Consider the following 20,278-nt stretch of genomic DNA (forward strand, 5'->3'; position numbering starts at 1 on the left):
ATTGAATGTCATCATTTCTTTTTGTTAGAGTTTGAGGTAAAGTGTTTATTCATTCAAAATTGATATTTACTGAGCTCATTTCCTCTATTTATTTTCATTTGTGAAGTTCCATGAATAATTTGCTATTGATTTAAATAATCTGACTTTTTATATGTATCTGCATCAACAGTTTTGGTTCATTAACATCCTTTTGGAAATTAATCAGCTCCACAATTTGTTTGCAGAGAAACCTGTTCTTCAGAGCAGACATTCTCTGGACAGCTCAAGGCTCGTGGACAAGGTAGAATCTGCCCAGCCTCTTTGGATCACCCTAGCGATGCAGAAGCAGAAAGGATTCCGCGAGCAGCAGGCTAGCCGAGAGGAGAGAAGGCAAGCCAGAGAAGCTAAGCTAGCAGAAAAACAGGCTAAAGAGAACGTATGCACCTTCTGTTATTCTAAGGTTTAATAATAGATGTTAGTTTGATTCAGATAGACTACACATGGGGCCATAACTTCCTCGGAGTGGCATTCAGCGTCAGATTGCCACTGTGCCCAATTACATAGGGGAAATTTCTTCTGCATTTGTCTAGCCTGACCTTCCGATTCAGGTCGGGTGAGATCCAGGCAGTGCAGCTGTCTCCAAAGGTCCCATTGAAATTGACAGGCCAGGTTGGACATCAGTGGGGAGGGGTGTCGGGCATCAAGGGGGTGGTTTGGGGGTGGTTGGACATCAGAGGGAGTAGGGTGCCAGACATTGGGGGCACGTGGGGTGGATTGGACATCAGGGTGTCAGTCATCAGGGGGTGAGGGGGTGTTGGACATCAGGGAGGTGGGGGTGTCAGACATCGGGAGGGGGTGAGGTGGGTTGGAGATTGGGGAGGGAGGTCCAATCGGTTCAGGAGGGGGTTAGGGCCTGCGGTGAGGGGCGATGGAGGAGAGAGGTGGGTATCCAGTCGGGTCGGGTGGGGTGTCTGGACGACCGGGTTGCAGGGTCAGTACTGCAGAGGAGGGGTGCGTCGGGTCGGGTCATCGGGGTGGTCAGATCAGTATGTGGAGTCAGTGGGTGGTGAGGAATACTATGTGGGAGTGGGTAGTCGGGGGGGTGGGGGAAGACCCCTAGGGTGTAAGGGGTGTGGAGGAATTCCCCAGGGATCTGGGAGAGTGGGGGGAATCCCATTTGGTGGGGGGAGGGGGGGTTGGTGGTGTGGTCTGCATCATTATAACAGTTACCCAGAAGCTAGAAGATGTTTTAATTCCTCTAACATTTTCTGAGTAACTGTGTAACACAGCCAGAACCAGCCGAAGTTTGCAATTTAAACTGCATTTTCGGATCGTTGCCAGAGGAAGTTTGCGCTTGTGAACCTTTGAAGTTCCAAGAGGGGATCCTGAGCACATCTTTAGGTTATCCCCCAAATCCGACGCTGGGGAGCTGGGAAGTTAAGGCCCAACTAGTCTGTGAGGGCTAGTTTCATTATAAAGCTGTAAAAGATTGTAACTTTTGGTAGAAATCAATAGTATTGATGATGACAATATTCTGCCTTAAATACAATAATTATTTGCCCAGAAATAAACGCAAAATACCACGGATGCTGGAGATATGAAATAAAAAGAGAAAGTGCTGGGAAAATTCAGCAGTTCTGGCAGCATCCGTGGAGAGAGAAAAGGAATTAACATTTTGAGTCCAATATGACTCTTCTTCGGTATTTCTTTTTTGGAACTGAAGTTCTGAGGAAGAGTCTTTTGGACACAAAATGTTAACTCTTTTTCTCTCTCCATGGATGCTACCAGACCTGCTGAGTTTTTCTAGCACTTTATGTTTTTATATCATTTGCACAGTGTAGCTATTGAATTTCTACTGCTTTCATTAGTGGGACCACAATTAACGTTTGAGTGTTTTTTTCCAATTCACCTTTGGAGATTTAACAGGATTGAATGAATTTAAATTAAAGAAAATGGTTAGTTTGAAAATATATAGGAATCACAGAATTGTTATGGTGCAGAAGGAGGCCATTTAGCCCATTGTGTCTGCACCGGCCCTCCGAATGAGCAATTCACCTAGTTCCAGTTTCCCACCTTCACCCTGTAACCCTGTACACTCTCCCTTTTCAGATGACAATCTAATTCCCTCTTGAATACTTCAGTTGAACCTGCCTCCACCATAGTCTCAGGCAGTGCATTCCAAGCCCTAACCACTCACTGCACAAAGAAGTTTCTCCTCCTATCACTTTTGCTTCTTTTACTAATTACTCTAAATTTGTGCCCTCTTGTTCTCAATCCTTTCATGAGTGGGAACAATTTCTCCCTATCTACTCTGCCCAGACCGCTCATGATTTTGAACACCTCTATCAAATCTCCTCTCAATCTTCTTTTCTCTAAGGAAAACAGTCCTAACTTCTCCAATCCATCTTCATAACTGAAGTTTCTCATCCCTGAAACCATTCTCATGAATCTTTTCTGCAACCACCTAACGACTTCACATCCTTCCTTGAGTGCAGCACCCCAAACTAGATGTAATAATCTAACTCAGGTTGAACTAGTCACTAGTACAAGTTCAAGATAATCTCTCTGCTCTTATACTCTATGCCCCTATTAATAAAACCTAGGATATTGTATGCTTTATTAACTGCCCTCTCAAACTGTCCTGCCACCTTCAATGATTTATGCACATATACACCCAGGTCCTTCTGCTTCTGCACCCCTTTTAGAGTTGTACCCTTTATTTTATATTGTCTCTCCATGTTCTTCCTACCAAAATGAATCACTTCACATTTTTCTGCATTGAACTTCATCTGCCACCTGTCCGCCCATTCCACCAATTTCTCTATGTCTTTTTGAAGTTTTACACTATCCTCCTTACCGTTCACAATCCAAGTTTTGTACATTCGCAGACTTTAAAATTGTGCCATGTACAGCAAGATCTAGGTCATTAATATATTATCAGGAAAAGCAAGGTCCCAACACTGACCCCTAGGGAACTCCACGACAAACATTCCTCCAGGATGAAAAACATTATTAACCACTTCTCTCTGTTTCCTGTCACTCAATCAGTTCCGTATCCATTTTGCTACTGTTGCTTTTATTCCATGAGCTACACCCTTGCTCACAAGTCAATTGTGCTCCACTGCATCACTGCCTTTTGAAAATCCATGTACACCACATCAACAGCATTGCCCTCATCAACCGACTCTGTTATCTCTTCAAAAAAACTCCAGCAAGTTAGTTAAACATGATTTTCCTTTAAGAAATCCATGCTGGCTTTCTTTCGTTAACCCACATTTGTCCATGTGACAATTAATTTTGTCCCAAATTATTGTTTCCATAAACTCTCCCACCACTGAAGTTAAACTGACTGTCCTGTAGGACTTACTTTTACACTGTTTTTTGAACAAGGGTGTAACGTTTGCAATTCTGCAGTCCTTTGTGACTTTCTAAGGAAAACTGAAAAATTATGGCCAGTGCCCTTGCAATTTCCACTCTCAATTTCCTCAGTATCCTTGGATGTATCTCATCCGGTCCCAGTACCTTATCAACTTTACAGATAACCTATCCAATACCTCCTCCTTTTCAATTTTAAATCTTTCTAGTGTCTGTATTACCTCATCCTGTACCATGACCTGGGTAGCATCTTTGTCCTTCATAAAGACAGATGCAAAGTATTCATTTAATACCTTAGCTATGCCCTCTGCCTTCATGTGGAAATCCCCTTTTTGGTCCCTAATCAGCCCCACTCAGCCTTTTACCACCTTTTTATTATTTATGTGCCTATAGAAGACTTTGTGATTCCCTTTTATGTTAGCTGCCAGTCTCTTTTCATACTCCCTCTTTGCTTCTCTTATTTGCTTCTTCAATTCTCTTCTGAACCTTCAATGTTCAAATATGTTAAAAGTTCTTGGTGCACTCATCCGACACAGATTAGAGTTAATGTGTGGCTATATTTTAAGTATTTTCTTTGAATTTTAAGTACAGTTTTTTTTAATTTCCCTGCATTTTGTAGGGTTCTTAGAGCAAAAGGGAGAAAATTGATATGTGTCACTACAATCACCAGCTTTAATTGCATTTGTAAAGAGCCAGCAAGATGAATGAAAAGTCATAAAATTTAGCAAGTTGCTTCAAATCTGTTAAGTCTGTGACCATCCATATGTCACTACCTCTTTAAGAGCAGTAACTCCGACTGGTTTTTCCTCCTCTATCACTGACGCTCCCACATACCTATCCACCTACAACTACCCATCCTACTACCTATACGTCCCCAAAGGCTCTCCCAATACAGCCGTATCCTCCAGAATGATTTTTCACTCGTAAGCAAAGTGATTTCAATCAGCAACCATACCGTGGATGAATGTATTGAAACTTGGATTATGATTAGCGGCATCTTGCTCTTTACCAAAGCTTCCCAGGCTATATTTTTCAGCATCTAACTTGCCCAAGTGACTTGTGGGGCTGTTCCTGGTGGCACTACTGGGGCTTCAGAGCTGCTGGTCAATCTGATTGGCTGGCACCTCTCCGAGATGGGGCTTTCTCCTGAGTGGGGGGCAGCAGTCTCACGCCCAGCCAGTTAATGCTCCTCGTACCGTTAAATAGCTGAGGGGGAGCCAGCATTGACAGGGATACATTTCTCACTGTCTCTTTGGATGGAAAGGCAAGAAATCCCACCACCCATTAAATTCTTCTCAGTGAAGACCTGTGCCAATACTTATTGTTGGCATGGTCTTCAGAAGTTTTGGCTTCTTCCCCCAACTTCTCTGGCACCTTACCTGTTCCATCACTCTCACCTGAACCTTAAACTCCTCTTTGTTTACTATCCATTTCCCTCTCCACCTCACAATAACCTTCCTTCTTTTTTGCTTTACAATGACTGCAATTCAAAAGTACTTAATTGGCTGTAAAGCACTTTGGGGTGTTCTGAGTCATTAAAGGCACTGTATAAATGCAAAGTTTTTCAATTTACTTTTTACCTTGTACCAAGCTACCCCACTTGGTCTGTGATTTTAATTTCTATCTTAACCCCCTATGTCCCCTCTCTTCTGAGTTCACTGATATTCCTGCCTTGTTTAGCCTCTTCCTCAATATAAACTCTTCTAACCATATTTACAGCAGCCCCTCAGCCATCTATCTGACCAAATTTGGTTCACTTACTTGAAGAGCTGAAACCTACAGGGCTAAGGAACACGAGCTGGAAAATGGGATTAGACTAAATCACTCTTTTTTGGCTGGCACAGGTCTTCACCAACAGGAATTTAATGGGGGAGGGGTTCCTGCACAGGTAGGCACATAAATTCAGGTGGGCAGCCATCACACCACCATCCCGCCCACCCCAGAGCTCATCCCCATAATATGGTGGGCGCATGGGTGCTGAAATTGGCAGCCCGCCTGCCATATTAAAATGACCAACTAAGGGTCAATTAGGCTTGTTATAAAGCCTATTGACCCTAATATTATGCAACCGATGCCATAATATGTTTGGCATGGGCAGCAGGGCAGGAGCAGGAAGTCCAATTTTTAACCTGAAATGGTTAAAGTGCAGGAAGGAATGTGGAGGGGTGGGGGGGGGGTCGCTCTTTGGCAGCTGCCCTTTGCCATTTACGGGGTGCCCCCCCTAAACTAATTCCCTCCCCCCCCTCCTACCCGCTTCCTCTCTTAAACTCACCCCCTCCCAACCACTCCTTAAAGATCCCAAACCCTCCTGGCCCAAGATCCTGGACTTATCTACTCTGAGGAACCAAGGCCTTGGGGCTCCACTGTAAACCTGCAGTCATGGCAGCTGTCTTTGAAGCCTTTGTGGCGCTGCCAGGACAGATGGAGCTGCCAGCCAATAGGATGGGCTGGCAGTTCCACTGGGCAGGTCTTCCACCCGACTGAGGAGCGGAAATCCCACTTGGCCCTCGTTAACGAGCCCTCACAGCACTTTATTGTGACACGCTTCATGCCAACATGGTTTCTGGGGGGGCGTGCCATCCCAGCCCTCCCCCCTCCTGTAAAATTTAGCCTAACTTTACTGACAAGCCTGTCATGTGACATTTTATCAAATGCCTTTCGGAAACTCATGGACCTCATAAACTGCATTACCCTCAGCAACCATCTTCGTTACCTTATCAAAAAAATCACTCAAGCCAGTTAAACTATATTTGCCTATAAGAAAGCCCTGGTCATTTTCCCTATTTAATTTTCATTTGTCCAAGTAACTGTTAATTTTGTCCCAGTTATTGTCTCTAAAAGCTTTCTCGTTACCAAGGTTAAAGTGACTGGTCTGCAATTACTGAGCTTATCCTTATGCCCTTTTTGAACAAAGGTGTAACATTTGCAATTCTCCAGTCCTCTGGCATCACCCCCATACCTAAGGAGGATTATAACCTTGCCCACCAGCTTGAGATTATGGAACTCCTCGCGGAACTGCTGCCAGGTTCTTGGAGCCAGACTTTGGGAGTTGACCATCAGCCCCAACTCCCTCTGAGGCCCTCCAAGTGCCCAGAAAATTAAGAACTACCACCTGCCTAGCCACAGCAGCCACAGAGGAAGAGCTAGAACAATACCATACCACTGATGAAGAAGTGCTGTGACTTTATCTGACACTCAGAGCCTCCAGGTCAGATACTGGCACTGCATGAACTTCACAGGGTAGTATACTGAATTGGGATCTGAACGTGCCACAGCCAGGCTTGGGGATTGGGGGGATGGTGGTGGTGTGGTGGAGTGGTGCATGTGGGACAGGATCATTCATACCAACACAGTTGAGGATAAGATCACATATGAGCTTTCCGACAGGGGCTCAGATGAGGACTCTCATGAGGTGGCATGCACACCTCCCATCATCCTCCATCATAAAGGTCTCCCACATCTAGAGGCAGCCAGCAGCAGCTTCCTTGTAACATGTGCAGCTTTCCTTTAAGACAGGCGGGCTGTCCTCAAGAGGTGCTGGCTAGCTAGAACACATGCCAGCCATACAATTGCCAGGTCCCCTATTGTGCATTCAGCCAGTCAGCTTGACTGAACACTATAATCATGTAAAGGAGGAGACAGCTTGAAGTTTATGTGCCGCATGTCACAACAGGACCTGGCATGGGCAGATTGCAAATCATGATCGATAGTATGCCTGAAAATGGGAGGAAATTATTTTTTAGCCATAGGAGTCAACTTCAAGTCAAGCCCATAATAATATCCTCCTCCTCCTTCAGGTCCTCTGTCCTAAGAGGGCGTTGGCGACCATGGATCACCATTGGATTAGACCATGATTATGCTTGGCAAAGTACTGCAGTGGTTTGCTGTTGCCTTCTGTGGTATGGCTGACAAGGAAACTCCCTTTTACCACCTGCCATCAGTCGTATTGGAAAGATTTACAGGCTGATAATCAACCTATTTGGCCACATTATGAATGTACCTTCCGTGGCCATCAAGTCCTGAAGTGGGACTTAAACCCAGAGCTTCTGGCCCCAAGGTAGGGATGCTATAAGACCCCTCAGAAAAATATATAATAAGGAAAATATTAATCAGTAACATTTCTGTTACATGTCTCTTGGCACCTCACACATCTGACACAGTTCATGCAGGAGAAATCAAAAGGAGTAATTTGAGTTGTCACAGACAACATGTCATTTTCATAGTGAAGGAGAATTTGTTACAAAGAGCCTCAAAATCAGCTAGCACAGGAAATTTTTTTTAAATTCATTTATGGGATGTGGGCATTGCTGGCTAGGCCAGCATTTATTGCCCATCCTTGATTGCCCTTGAGAAGGTGGTGATGAGCTGCCTTCTTGAACCAGTCTATGTGTGTAGGTACATCCACAGTGCTGTTAGGGAGGGAGTTCCAGGATTTTGACCCAGTGACAGTAAAGGAACAGCGATATATTTCCAAGTCAGGATGGTGAGTAGTTTGGAGGGCAAGTTCCAGGCAGTGGCGTTCCCATGTGTCTGCTGCCCTTGTCCTTCTAAATGGTAGCGGTTGTGGGTTTTGAAGGTGCTGTCTAAGGAGTTCCTGCAGTGCATCTTGTAGATGGTACACACTGCTGCTACTATGTGTCTGTGGTGGAGGGAGTGAATGTTTGCGGATGGGGTGCCAATCAAGTGTGCTGCTTTGTCCTGGATGGTCGAGCTTCTTGAGTGTTGTTGGAGCTGCACTCATCTAGGCAAGTAGAGAGTATTCCATCACACTCCAGATGTAAGATGGGGGACAGGTCGAGGGTGGAGGTGGCAGGGGGTTGGTGAGAAGGTGGTGGGCTAGTCGCCCACTTTATGTTATGTGTCTCTTCACCTTCAATACTCCAATAGGGCTGGAAAATTCATTCCATTGGCAGGAATGTGGGACAGATTGGTTTGAGGTGGGAAGTCATGTGATGAAACCTCCAGCAATACATCCAACCACAGCTGGCATTCTAAGGCGGACTTCTTCCCACAACTGAACTTTTCCTGCAAAAAGATTAATTTTAATTTGATGAAGATCATCTTGTAGTTGGAACAATCAAATAGGAAAACAAACTTGTAAAATGCAAAACGCATTGGTGAAAAAATATAGAGATGGCTTCTTGTTTACATTGGTATGTCTTTGGCATTACAGACAATGGTGTCCAGCTCCATGGACAATAGAGGAGGTAATCATCATATGAATGCACTGCAGAAATCCAGTCAGGATGAAGAAAAGAAAATTGGGAGCAATATTATGTCAAAAGTGGAGCGCCGTGAACACCTGAAAAAATCTGCCACACTTCCAAATTCTGTTACAGGTACTTGATACCATTGTTTTAAAAGCACATATTTACATATATTACACAAATATTGACAGTTTATGGAGTAGAATTTCCACAGTTGGTGCAATCAATAATTTTGGTACAAATTGCACGCAAAATTGAGTCCATTTTGAAAAGTGCTTGTTTCCTGAGTTTCTGCTCAAACTCATTTGTATGTCCCCAAAAACAAAATCGGCAATGAAGCCATGGAATCAGGCAGCATTTAATTTTTTTTTTTAAAGAATGTTGCTTTAAAAACATTCCTCCATATATTGAAGAGTGGTAATTTGGTAAAATTTAGTTAATACAGCTGTAAATGAGATTAGTCATAAAAATAAGCATCTTAAATCACAGTGTCTGTCAATCCACCACCTGTGACTAACCTGATGTTGAATTTCTGAAAGTGACTGCTAAAAAATATGCCAAACTAAGTCTAGTTATTTTGGGATACAATAGTCAGTTTCTTAGTAAATTTAAAAAAAACATTCAAAAACTTTCAAAACTATCTCTCAATGTCCTTGTGCCCAAAAGTTCCAACTTAATTTTTCAAGCCCTCAAAAGATGCGCAATTAGCAAAACTCCAGTGATGATTATGTCACCCTGGGAATACGGCCTGTTTTGTGGGCACGGCTTGCTTCCAGTGCGATGATTTAAAATTACTGTAAAAAAAATCACAGAAACTCGAATTGCACTGAATGCAATTTGTGCTTAAAATTCTATGATTTTTACGCCAGTTACACCGAAGTTGGGAGAATTGCGTTGAAAATGATCAGCATAATCTAGAAACTCCAGGCCTTAAATAGGATAACATTTCTCATGCATTACAATTTAGAAATTACGTTAAATGAGTAATTTTGTAGCCTTCGAGGTGTTTCCAGCACAAGTGGATCCCAGAAGAGTGTTACCTTAGTGTTATATTTGACTGAGATGAGCTTATGATCACGTATCGGCACCATCTCTAAGACAGCCTATTTCCATCTCCTTAACATTGCCCAACCTGCCTCTGCCTCAGCTCATCTGCTGCTGAAGCATTCATCCGTGTCTTTGTCACCTCTGGACTTAATTTTTCCAAGGCACTCCTGGCCATCATCCCGCTTTTTACCACTTGTAAATTTGAGGTCATCCAAAACTCTGCTATCCATGCCCTAAATTGCACCAAGTCCTGTTCACCCATCGCCTCTGTGCTTACTGACCTACATTGGTTCGTGGTTAAGCAATGCCTTGATTTTAAAATTCTCATTCAAATTTTCAAATCCCTCCATGCTTTACCTCTCTCTAGCTCTGTAATCTCTCCCAGCCCTTCAATCCTTCAAGATATCTGTTCTCCAATTCTAGCCTTGAGGATTTCTGATTTTAATAGCCTCATCACTGGTGGGCAAGCCTTCAGCTGCCAATGCCATAGCTCTGGAATTCTCTCCCTATGCCTCTCTTTTCTCCTTAAAGGCGCTTCTTAAACCTCATTTCTTTGGCCAAGCTTTTGGTCATCTGCCCTACTATCTGTTAATGTGGCTCACTGTCAATTTTGTTTGATAACTCTCCTGTGAAGTACCTTGGGATAGTTTCCTACATTAAAGACATTTGTTAAAATTGTTACACCTGATAAAGAATAATTAAGTGTTATCTTACATGCAATCTAGGCATATGTGCATCACAAGTCCATGTCACTGTAGTGGTTTGGTGCAGCTGATTGGCTTGCAAAGCCACCTCAGGAAGTAGTTAAGAGTCAATTTTATTTGTGTGAAACTGGATTTACATGTAGGCCAGACCGGGCAAGGGCAGCAGATTTCCTTTCCTAAATGATATAAGTGAACCAGCTAGGTTTTCATGACAATCTAATGGTTTGGCAAATAACTGGAGCTCCCCATTCCTTACCCTTACACTTGATGTTCCCACGCCTTCTGCTGACTCTCCAGGATGAGTTGGAAGGCCAAATCTAGAGGCTCATCATCTGACTCGGACCTCAAAGATGCCTGATCACCAGCAGTCCCCAGAGTGCATGGACGCTTGCACAAACCTGCCTCCTCCTGCTGCAGACATAGGTCCATGCAGTAACCACTAGATTGTGAATCTGAGCCTGCTCTAGATCTAGGATCCACTGAGATATGTGTCTCTGCGCTGGTGCAGGGTGTGAGTAAGCGCTGTGACAGGTCTTCCAGGCTGCTTATTTCCAAATCTTCAACGGAGGAGGTGTCCTCCTTGGCTGGAGGTGAGGACGTGGATGGAGCTGAGGGACAGGCTGGCTGAGGATTGCTTGTCAGAGCTCCCTGTGCACTGAAGTAGAGATAAGTAGTGCATGGTAGCAGAGTCAAAAGCAGGAGAGAGAGCACTAACATTTGCGTTGAGAGAGGGATGATGCGGGGCAGGATCCTTACAAGGGTGTTCACTACCAACTTCACCGTCACTGCAGGCATGGTCCACGTCCTCACCAGTCAGTGCGATGGCACACTCCTCAAACTGAGTAGCCTAATGCATGCCACTCTACCCCTATTCTGGGACCTCTCCCTGCTGATTTGAGCAGGCATCTCCTGCATGAAAACAAATGGAGAGAGTGTGAGCAGGACGCATGGCATTGTGTGGAATGTTTGTGTGATAAGCGGAGCCATGGACAGGATGATGACACGAGATCGAGAGGGTATGAGCCTGATGGAGATGTGAGGGTGTGTGTGACAGTTAGTGGTGTTGTCCCTTGAGACGTGAGATCCTTGTGGATGTGTGATGGGTTTGTGAGTGTGTGAGTTGAGAGTGATGAGAAGAGTGAATTACCTTGGTGGAACGGATGAGACCATTAATCCTGTTGCAGCATAGAGTCATAGAAGTCTACAGCACAGAGAAAGGCCTTTTGGCCCATTGAGTCTGGGCCAGTCAAACAAGTACCTAACTATTCTAATCCCATTTTCCAGCTCTAGGCCCATAGCCTTGTATGCCATGGCATCACAAGTGCACATCCAAATACTTCTTAAATGTTATCAGGGTTTCTGCCTCTACCACCCTTTCAGGCAGTGAGTTCCAGATTCCCACCACCCTCTGGGTGAAAAAATTCTTCCTCACATCCCCTCTAAACCTCCTGCCCCTTACCTTAAATCTATGCCCCCTGGTTATTGATTCCTCCACCAAAGGGAAAAGTTCCTTCCTGTCTACCCTATCAATGCCCCTCATAATTTTATACACCTCAGTCATGTCCCCCCTCAATCTCCTCTGCACCAGAGAAAATAACCCCAGTCTATCCAATCTCTCCTCATAACTAAAACTCTTCAGCCCAGGCAACATACTGGTAAATCTACTCTGCACTCTCTCTAGTGCAATTATATCCTTCCTATAATGCAGATTCCAGAACTGCACACAATACTCTAGCTGTGGTCCAACCAGCGTTTTATACAGTTCCATCATAACCTCCCTGCTCTTATATTCTATGCCTGGGCTAATAAAAGCCAAGTATCCCAAACGCCTTCTTAACCACCTTATCTACCTGTCCCGCTACCTTAAGGGACCGGTGGACACGTACACCAAGGTCCCTCTGATGCTCGGTACTTCCCAGGGTCCTACCATTCATCGTGTATTCCTGTCCCTTGTTTGTCCTGCCCAAGTACATCACCTCACACTTATCCAGATTAGATTTCATTTGCCACTGATCAGCCCATCTGACCAGCCCATCTATATCCTCCTGTAATCTAAGGCTATCCTCCTCACTATTTACCACCGCACCAATTTTCGTGTCATCTGCAAACTTACGATCAACCCTCTTACATTCAAGTCTAAATCGTTTATATATACCACAAACAGCAAGGGACCCAACACCGATCCCTGTGGAACCCCACTGGACACAGGCATCCAGTCACAAAAACACTCCTTGACCATCACCCTCTGCTTCCTGCCACTCAGCCAATTCTGGATCCAATTTTCCAAATTGCCTTGGATCCCATGGGCTCTTACCTTTGTTATCAGTCTCCCTTGTGGGTCCTTATCAAAAGTCTTGCTGAAGTCCCAGCAGACTATGTCCAAAATGCATTACCCTGATCTACGCACCTGGTCACCTCTTTGAAAAATTCAATCAAATTGGTTAGACATGACCTCCCCTTAACAAAACCATGCTGACTGCCCTTGATTAATCCCTGCTTCCCCAGGTGTAGATTAATTCCGTCCCTCAGAATTGCTTCTAATAGTTTCCCCACCACTGAAGTTAGACTGACTGGCTTGTAGTTCCCTGGTTTATCCCTGCCTCCCTACTTGAATAACGGTACTACATTGGCAGTCCTCCAGTCCTCTGGCACCTCTCCTGTGGCCAGAGAGGTATTGAAAGTTATTGCCAGCGCCCTTGCTATCTCCTCCCTTGCCTCACTCAACAGCCTAGGATACATTTCATCCGGGCCTGGAGATTTATGTACTTTTAAACCTGCCAGACCACTTAGAACCTCCTCCCTTTCTATGCTAATTTCTTTAATTATATCACAGTCCTTTTGCCTGATTTCCATACCTACGTCATCTCTCTCACTTGTGAACACCGACACAAAGTATTCACTTACTACCTTCCGGCTCCACACACAAATTACCACTATGGTCCTTAATGGGCCCTACTCTTTCTTTAGTTATCCTCTTAATGTACTTGTAAAATAACTTTCTTTTTTCCTTTATTTTACCTGCCAATGTTTTTTCATGCCCCTTTTTGCTCTCCTAATTTCCTTTTAATGTTCCCCCTACACATTCTATGCTCCTCTTGGGCTTCCGCTGTTTTGAGCCCTCAGTATCTTCCACAAGCCTCCCTTTTTCTCTTCATCCAATCAGCACTGGGTGGCTGTCCTCTGTGACAAGGCATTGGCACTGACCACCGCTGCCATTGCTTCCCAAGCTGGATTAGTTGCTGCCCATCCTGCAGCCAGAGCAGGATTGGATAACATCACATCAAGCCTCCACTGTATCCAAAAGGTGTTTGAGGCATGCGTCATTGAACCTGGGAGCTTCAGTCTTTTTGTTTTTCAGGACCATGTCTTCTTTGCAGTAGTCAAGGGCCAGAAGCACTAAGGTGTGCATATGGCTAGACTTTAAATATGGCGCCTGGTGTGATGAAGTGGCGCGGCGATGATGTGGTGGGTGAATGAGAAGCCTGCCCGCCATTGAAATGGTGTGTTTCCCGGGAATGCATAATTAATGCGGTGGGTTTGGGATGATACAGCATGAAAAGTCGTCATTGCGGCAAGAGACTTCAATAACAAAGCTTCTCCTTCAGTAGTTGGCGAACTCAGTCAGCAACTTCCTGTTTCCCAATGTTTAACTGTATATGTGCAGACTACAAATGTTGCTGTCTCATTACTCGTTAATTAAAGTGAGCACTGATGACCACACCATTATTCCTTCTGCAAAATCCAGGCCATTATCTTCCTGCAAACATATTTTGAAACTGATATTAGTTTTCTTATTTCGATTTTTTTTTAACTGAATACAAATTTTCACATTTCCCTGGTTCTCTGGATGATTCGTCCAGGCCTCTGGATTACTAATCTAGTTCCACACCGTTACTATTACATTACCATGCAAAGTCAGTAAACATTAGAGAAACACAGAAGCAAACTGACTGTTATTCCTCCTGTTTCTCAATATGTTTGAAAATTCTGATACACTCACTGGCAAGGCTTAAACACAGGGCCCATGGGACAAAGTCCCATAAGGAGTCCACGCTTTCAGAAGTTCAAGTGGAAGAGAAAAAAATGGCAGCACATTGAATTAGGTTGGTAATATATGGTTTTGTTTTGTTATGATAAGAAACTCTTCTATTTCCCATTGCAATATTTTCCTTATGTTTTGCTCTTCAATAAAATCCATTTTTGGTGTTTTTATGTGTATAATTTTTTCTAAATTCTCTTTGCATAGTTGAAATTTGTGATTCGGTAACATCAACTCAACCTGTGAAAGAATTACCCAAGAGATTCTCAACTCCCGATGCTGCACCAGTATCCGTGGAACCTGCCTGGCTAGCCCTTGCCAAGAGAAAAGCTAAAGCTTGGAGCGACTGTCCTCAGATAATTAAATGAACCCAAATAGTTTGGGAACCGCCACTAAATCCTCTATAGTTATCACTAAACAAAAAGTGCTAAAGTGTATTTTTTTCAAAATAAATTAAAACCATAAACAGCACTGCATGTGCTGCATATATCACTTTTCTCAGTATATCAAGAATGCAAATAACATATAGCTTGTAAATGTAAATCTTGATTCACATTCTCTGTGGTTTCCCAATATTGTTTGCAAATTTGAACATACATGAATAGCAATTGCCAGTGTACGTTAAATGATTTCAATTCTCGACTGAGTACCTCCTGCTTCCACCACTTCAAACCATATTTTACTTTCAAAACCTGTGAGAAAGTGTGTTCCCTCTGCTCTAAAATGTCTCAAATTTCAACTTGTATTATAGAGTCATCTAAATGGTGTCCTAGAGTCCTTGAATAAAATACTAAATACTTTCATAACTTGACTGTAAATGAAAACTTGATTTTAATTTTAGCATTTAGTTAAATTATATTTTTGGATTGGATTTTGGCATAATGTACATGCCTGTGCTTCTAGAACAAAAAATGTTTTTTTTTAAAATAATACTAACAAGAACAAGAAGGGAAGGTTAATTGTTTCAAATAGGTGGTTTATTTAGTCAACATTTAAAACAGGAATTAGAATAATATAGATCAGAAGACAAATCTAAAATTCCATGGTCTAAAGTAAACCAACCTGCAGCAGCAATGAAAAATAGTTTCTCCTCCCTGCCCCCACCCTTCTCATTAAGAATATAATTTTATTTATTTTATCTTTCCTGTTGTGCAGAATTTGGATAAGATGTGGGTATCTGTACAGTAAATGACATTTGCTGTATTAAATGCATGTCTGAATATTTCCTCTGCGCATCAAGTGGTGGCCCCCTACTTTAATCTGTCTCAGAGTAAAGGCCTATTTTATTTCTTCTGCTCTGTGGGACAGTCTCATCTGCAGGAACAATGTTATAAAAGGGCACAATGGATGAATTTCTGCTGGGTTTCTCCTGTAATGTGTGTTGATAACCTAGGGAAACCCTGGGAAAATGGTATAAATACAGTTGATGCTATTTTTGCAGGATTTCCATAGCTCTTCTGCTGAAGTTACAGCAGATTATGGGAGAACGCCCATTTGAAATTCACCTCCATTTGTCCATCTAGTCAACCTTTCATCATCCTATTGTAGCTGATGTTTTACTCCTCACGATACTTATGTGGTTTGACCGTGAAGGGATCTGAGCTACTTGCCCCTTTTTTGCACTCATGTCTGCGTCTCCCTGTTTGTGGGTATTACCCTTCTACTTTCTGGGGCTGTCTCTTACCCTCCTCTCTGGCAAGCTGGTATTCTTCTTGTGATTTTCCTCCTATTCCACTATAAATTTTTAATTTTTCTTACACTTTCCTCTCTGGGCCTATTCTCACTTGTTCCCCAAGTCTTCTTTATTTGTTCTTGTCAATTGGTTCCTCTCCAGTTTTGTGTCTTCTCAGTAATTATTTCTTGGCTCATTTATATGTCTGTCCTTTTTTCACTTTTATACACTCCTCTATATCCTTGTTTTTTTTTCTCTCTCGTATGTCATTTTTTTTATTTGTTGGCATCTTTGTTCTTCTTTCCACTTTAACTCACTTTTCTGTTTCTTCTCTTTATTACTTAATTCCTTCTCTCCAACATCCATGAAAAGAACAACAGGATAAAAAAACTCCCAACACTACATGCAGCATTCAAAATCTAGCCTCAGAGCAGTGCACGTGACTTCTCCAAATTTTCCAACGCCAAAAAAAATGTTGGAAAACAGTTTCCTAAATTGTCATATCTGTAACATTTCCAGCAACTGAGAAAATGCTATCACCAGAAGATTGGTGAACTTTTTGGATATATTTTAAGCTGGATGATAACCAAAATTCAAGCAGGGTTTACTGCTTAAGATTTTTTCTCAGTATTGAGAAGACAAAGAAGCAGTTTCAAGGCTTTTTGTCTTGTTATCTCACATTACTATCACTATTTCATAGATGAGCAGAATTAAACTACAAATTAGTTTCCTAATATGACTTGGAGATTTGTATATTGACCCATTTTGGTGTATTATATCAACTCCTACTGGTTCTCTACCAATGTCCAACTATTGGTTGGGAATTGCTGAAGCATATATGGCCAAAAATGGCCACCTATAAAACGATTTATTTTATGCTAAACTTACGTTGCTGCAGGCATTAATTCAGTGTGAAAATGATAGCATAATCACAAGGGACATTGTAAACAAACCTACAGCAGCAATGAAAAATAGTTTATTGAAAAAACCTAGTTACAAATGTCTGGAATAGTGTTGATCTCTGATGGCTCATAAGATGTGATGCAAGTATTAAAAAGACAACGGCTTTCAGCAGGTTTGATAGTCTAATTGTACAATCATTATTTCAATTTTATTTAGACAACTATTCAACAGTGCTATTTGACTGTTTACTGATTTGAACTTAGAAAAGTTACTTTTAACTATTGTGATCAAAAATTATGGCAGTCCTTCAATTATAAATAAAATTGCACGCTTTCTAGCATTTTTCCTACAGATTCTTTTATTATAAACATGGCACGGATCTTCCAGTCTCTGGATCATTGGACACTGAGCATATGACCGAAGATGTGCATCGGGACCACTGGAAGTCCCGACACGCTGATTCTATGGGAATTGACCAGGAAGTTCGAACAGTCGATGGGCAACTCCCCTACTTCCCTCTAAAAAAGTCTCCAACTCCGAGCTGGACAGATCCATGGTACTTACCTGAATAGTTACCAGGAAATGTTAGACTGTAAAATCCTAGTCTAACTCCTGGGTAACTATACAACTGACACCCCAATCAACCAAAATTGACCCCCCCGACTACCCCCTCAAACCCCATGACCTGACTACACACCCCCGACCCAACGTGACTAGCCCCCACCATCCGACTGCCCCTCTGACCCAACATGATTAGCCTCAACCTGACAGCCCTTCCCAAAATGACCCGACTACACCTGACCCACCTACCCACTCATTCACTTCACCCATCTGCCACCCTACCTCACCCACCTGCCATTCTACACACCTGCCATCCTACCACCTCACCCAACTGCCACCCTGCCCAATTACCTCATCCACCTGAGCCAGTTACCTCTCCCACCCCATCCATTTACCTCACCCACCTACCCATTCATTCATTTGTCCACTCACCCATTCACTAACATTCGCACTGGACATTTAAATTTACCTTACGGCAGCTAGTGCTGTTAAAAGGAGGTGTGTCTGCACTGATTCCCTTCATTGCTGTCTGCGTGGATTCCTGTGCTGAGGGAGTTCTTCTGCATTGTGAGTCTGAAGTCTGGCCTTTTTAAATGTATCCAGGCAAGTGGATAGTTTTTTGTCTGATCAGTGTCGGACGCAGAGGTTCTGACTCTGATCGGAAGATTTGGGCCATAGTCCTCATTCCATCATGTTATGATAGAGCATTCTGTGTACTTGAAGGTTGAATCTAAACTCACACATAAATAATTAAATTTGACACATAACAGAATGTCAGGTCTTCAGCATACTTGCAGTAAAATCAACTGTTTCAGTTCAAATACTAATGTTTTTATAAACATCAGCAAAAGGAAAAGATTATCATTACTGAACCTGACAGCAATAGCAGTAACACTGATTATACAGCATCTTGTTGGAGTAGAAAATGGTAGGCTGATTGATTCAGGTCAAAATTGTATTCTGTGATCTGTTGTTTAATATAAGTAGCCACCCACTATTTATACAGTAAGTATTGTTATTTAAGTTGCCAATTTAACGCACTTTGCTTATTATGGTGTTTTTACATTTCATGAAGCTATAGATATTAACAGCCCATATTTAAGAATATTCTACTTCACTGATTTTGACCATCAATTTCTGACATAAAATTCAAATCATGATCATTTTAATTTTGGTTATTAACTGTATAAAATGATATAAGCAACATATTCTGTGGGATTATATCTCTTGGGAAGTAGAAAATAATAAAACTAGAGTATTAAGTGCTGTAGGACATAATAAAAACCATTGAGACAAAATAAAGACCACAGCTTTTATGTAGCATGTCTAGATAAAAATGAATCATTCAAATCTAATCTAGAAGCTATTGCTGTCTACAATTATTGAAACAAACACTATTGTAACTCTCCAGGTAATATTTTAACTTCATGATCTTTATGAGTCATCATTGGCTGCTTGTTCAATAACTAAACTAACAGTAAATGGATCTCAGATAACCAAATCATGTACAAAACGTAGTATTTTTCACGGCTTTATTGAATCTTTCAATTCATGTAAAGTTGCTTCCATCAGTCAATTCAATTATTTCTTAAAAATCTAAATTACTACTGCTTCCAAGCAGTTTCATGGTTTTTATATTATCTGTTTCAGGGATTGTAGGACTTTTTCAGGAGTACGGTTGTCATTGTTTCTTTCCATGTTTAATTTCGATCAGATGTTAATAAATTTGGAACTTCAGTAGAAAAATACATAGGGCAGGATTTTTCCCCTGTCTGGGGCGAAGTTGAAGGGCGGGCGTGCACAGGCACACTTCCGATTGGGGCCGTGGTGCCATTTTACGTGGGCGGGCCAATTAAGACCCACCCAGCGCAACGTCCACACACAAGCGCTATGCGCTTCCTGTGCGGGCAGGGGGGTGGGGGGAATCCCAAAATCGAGAGTGCACTCTTTCACGCATGCGCACGAAAGAGAGCACTCGCCTCCCTGAAGCTAAGTGCAGCCTCAGGGAGATTGGCTCTAAGTGTAAAAAAGCTAAAAATAGAAAAATAAAATTTCCCTAACATGTCCCCTCAACATGAGTTGGGACATGTTCATAAATTTTACAAAAACTTTATTAAAATTTTAAAAAACCTACATGAAAGCTCATCCCACCCTTGGATGAGGTTTCATGCTTTTTCTAATTCCTGCTGGGGCTCCTGGCCTGCCCGCCAACCTTAAGGTTGGACGGGCAGGTCAACTAATTAGTTTAATTACTCTGACAATGGCCTCAATTGGCCATTGACAGGTTGGTGGGCGCGCAGCTGATTTTGCTGCGCCCCCGCCTACCGTAAAATTTAAATGGGGCGTGGTGATGTCAGGAGTTCCGCCCAACGTCACTGCGCGTCATTTTACGTGTCAGTGAGCGGGCCCCGTCCCCCACTCACGACAGGAAAATCCTGCCCATAGAAAAACATCTTCTTCATGTTTCTTACATTTAAGATAGGCAAGAAAAGCATTCGGTGTAAATAAACAAATATTTTTATTTAGAATGGACAAGTATGGTAGCATACATTTACTTACCCTAAAATCAAAATTTAGGAAGAAAGCACTGTATATTTTTTGTAATGTAGGTCTGTTCTCTGAAAGATATTACACATTAATTTTTAAAATAAATACAGGCCTATTTCTGGAATGCAGCACATGGATAGAAACAAGGATGTGAACTGCACAATCAACACAAAAAGACTCTGTAAAAATGTCTTTATTTGCCAGTTTATAATCCATGCTGTTCACGCCTTTATACACGGCAATA

The 20,278-nt window shown here is 42.4% G+C and overlaps 1 protein-coding gene across 1 annotated transcript in view; it reads left to right on the forward strand.

The window, feature by feature from the left end:
• Positions 1–14,719, forward strand: part of cracd (capping protein inhibiting regulator of actin dynamics) — a 68,785-nt gene extending 54,066 nt beyond the window's left edge. Inside the window, 4 exon segments of the mRNA XM_041183077.1 lie at positions 225–415; positions 570–624; positions 8,559–8,693; positions 14,559–14,719. Of these exon segments, the coding sequence (XP_041039011.1) occupies positions 225–415; positions 570–624; positions 8,559–8,693; positions 14,559–14,719 (542 nt within the window).
• Positions 14,720–20,278: the final 5,559 nt, after the last annotated feature.

This window comes from Carcharodon carcharias, chromosome 1, assembly GCF_017639515.1.
Source record: "Carcharodon carcharias isolate sCarCar2 chromosome 1, sCarCar2.pri, whole genome shotgun sequence".
Lineage (NCBI taxonomy): Eukaryota > Metazoa > Chordata > Chondrichthyes > Lamniformes > Lamnidae > Carcharodon > Carcharodon carcharias.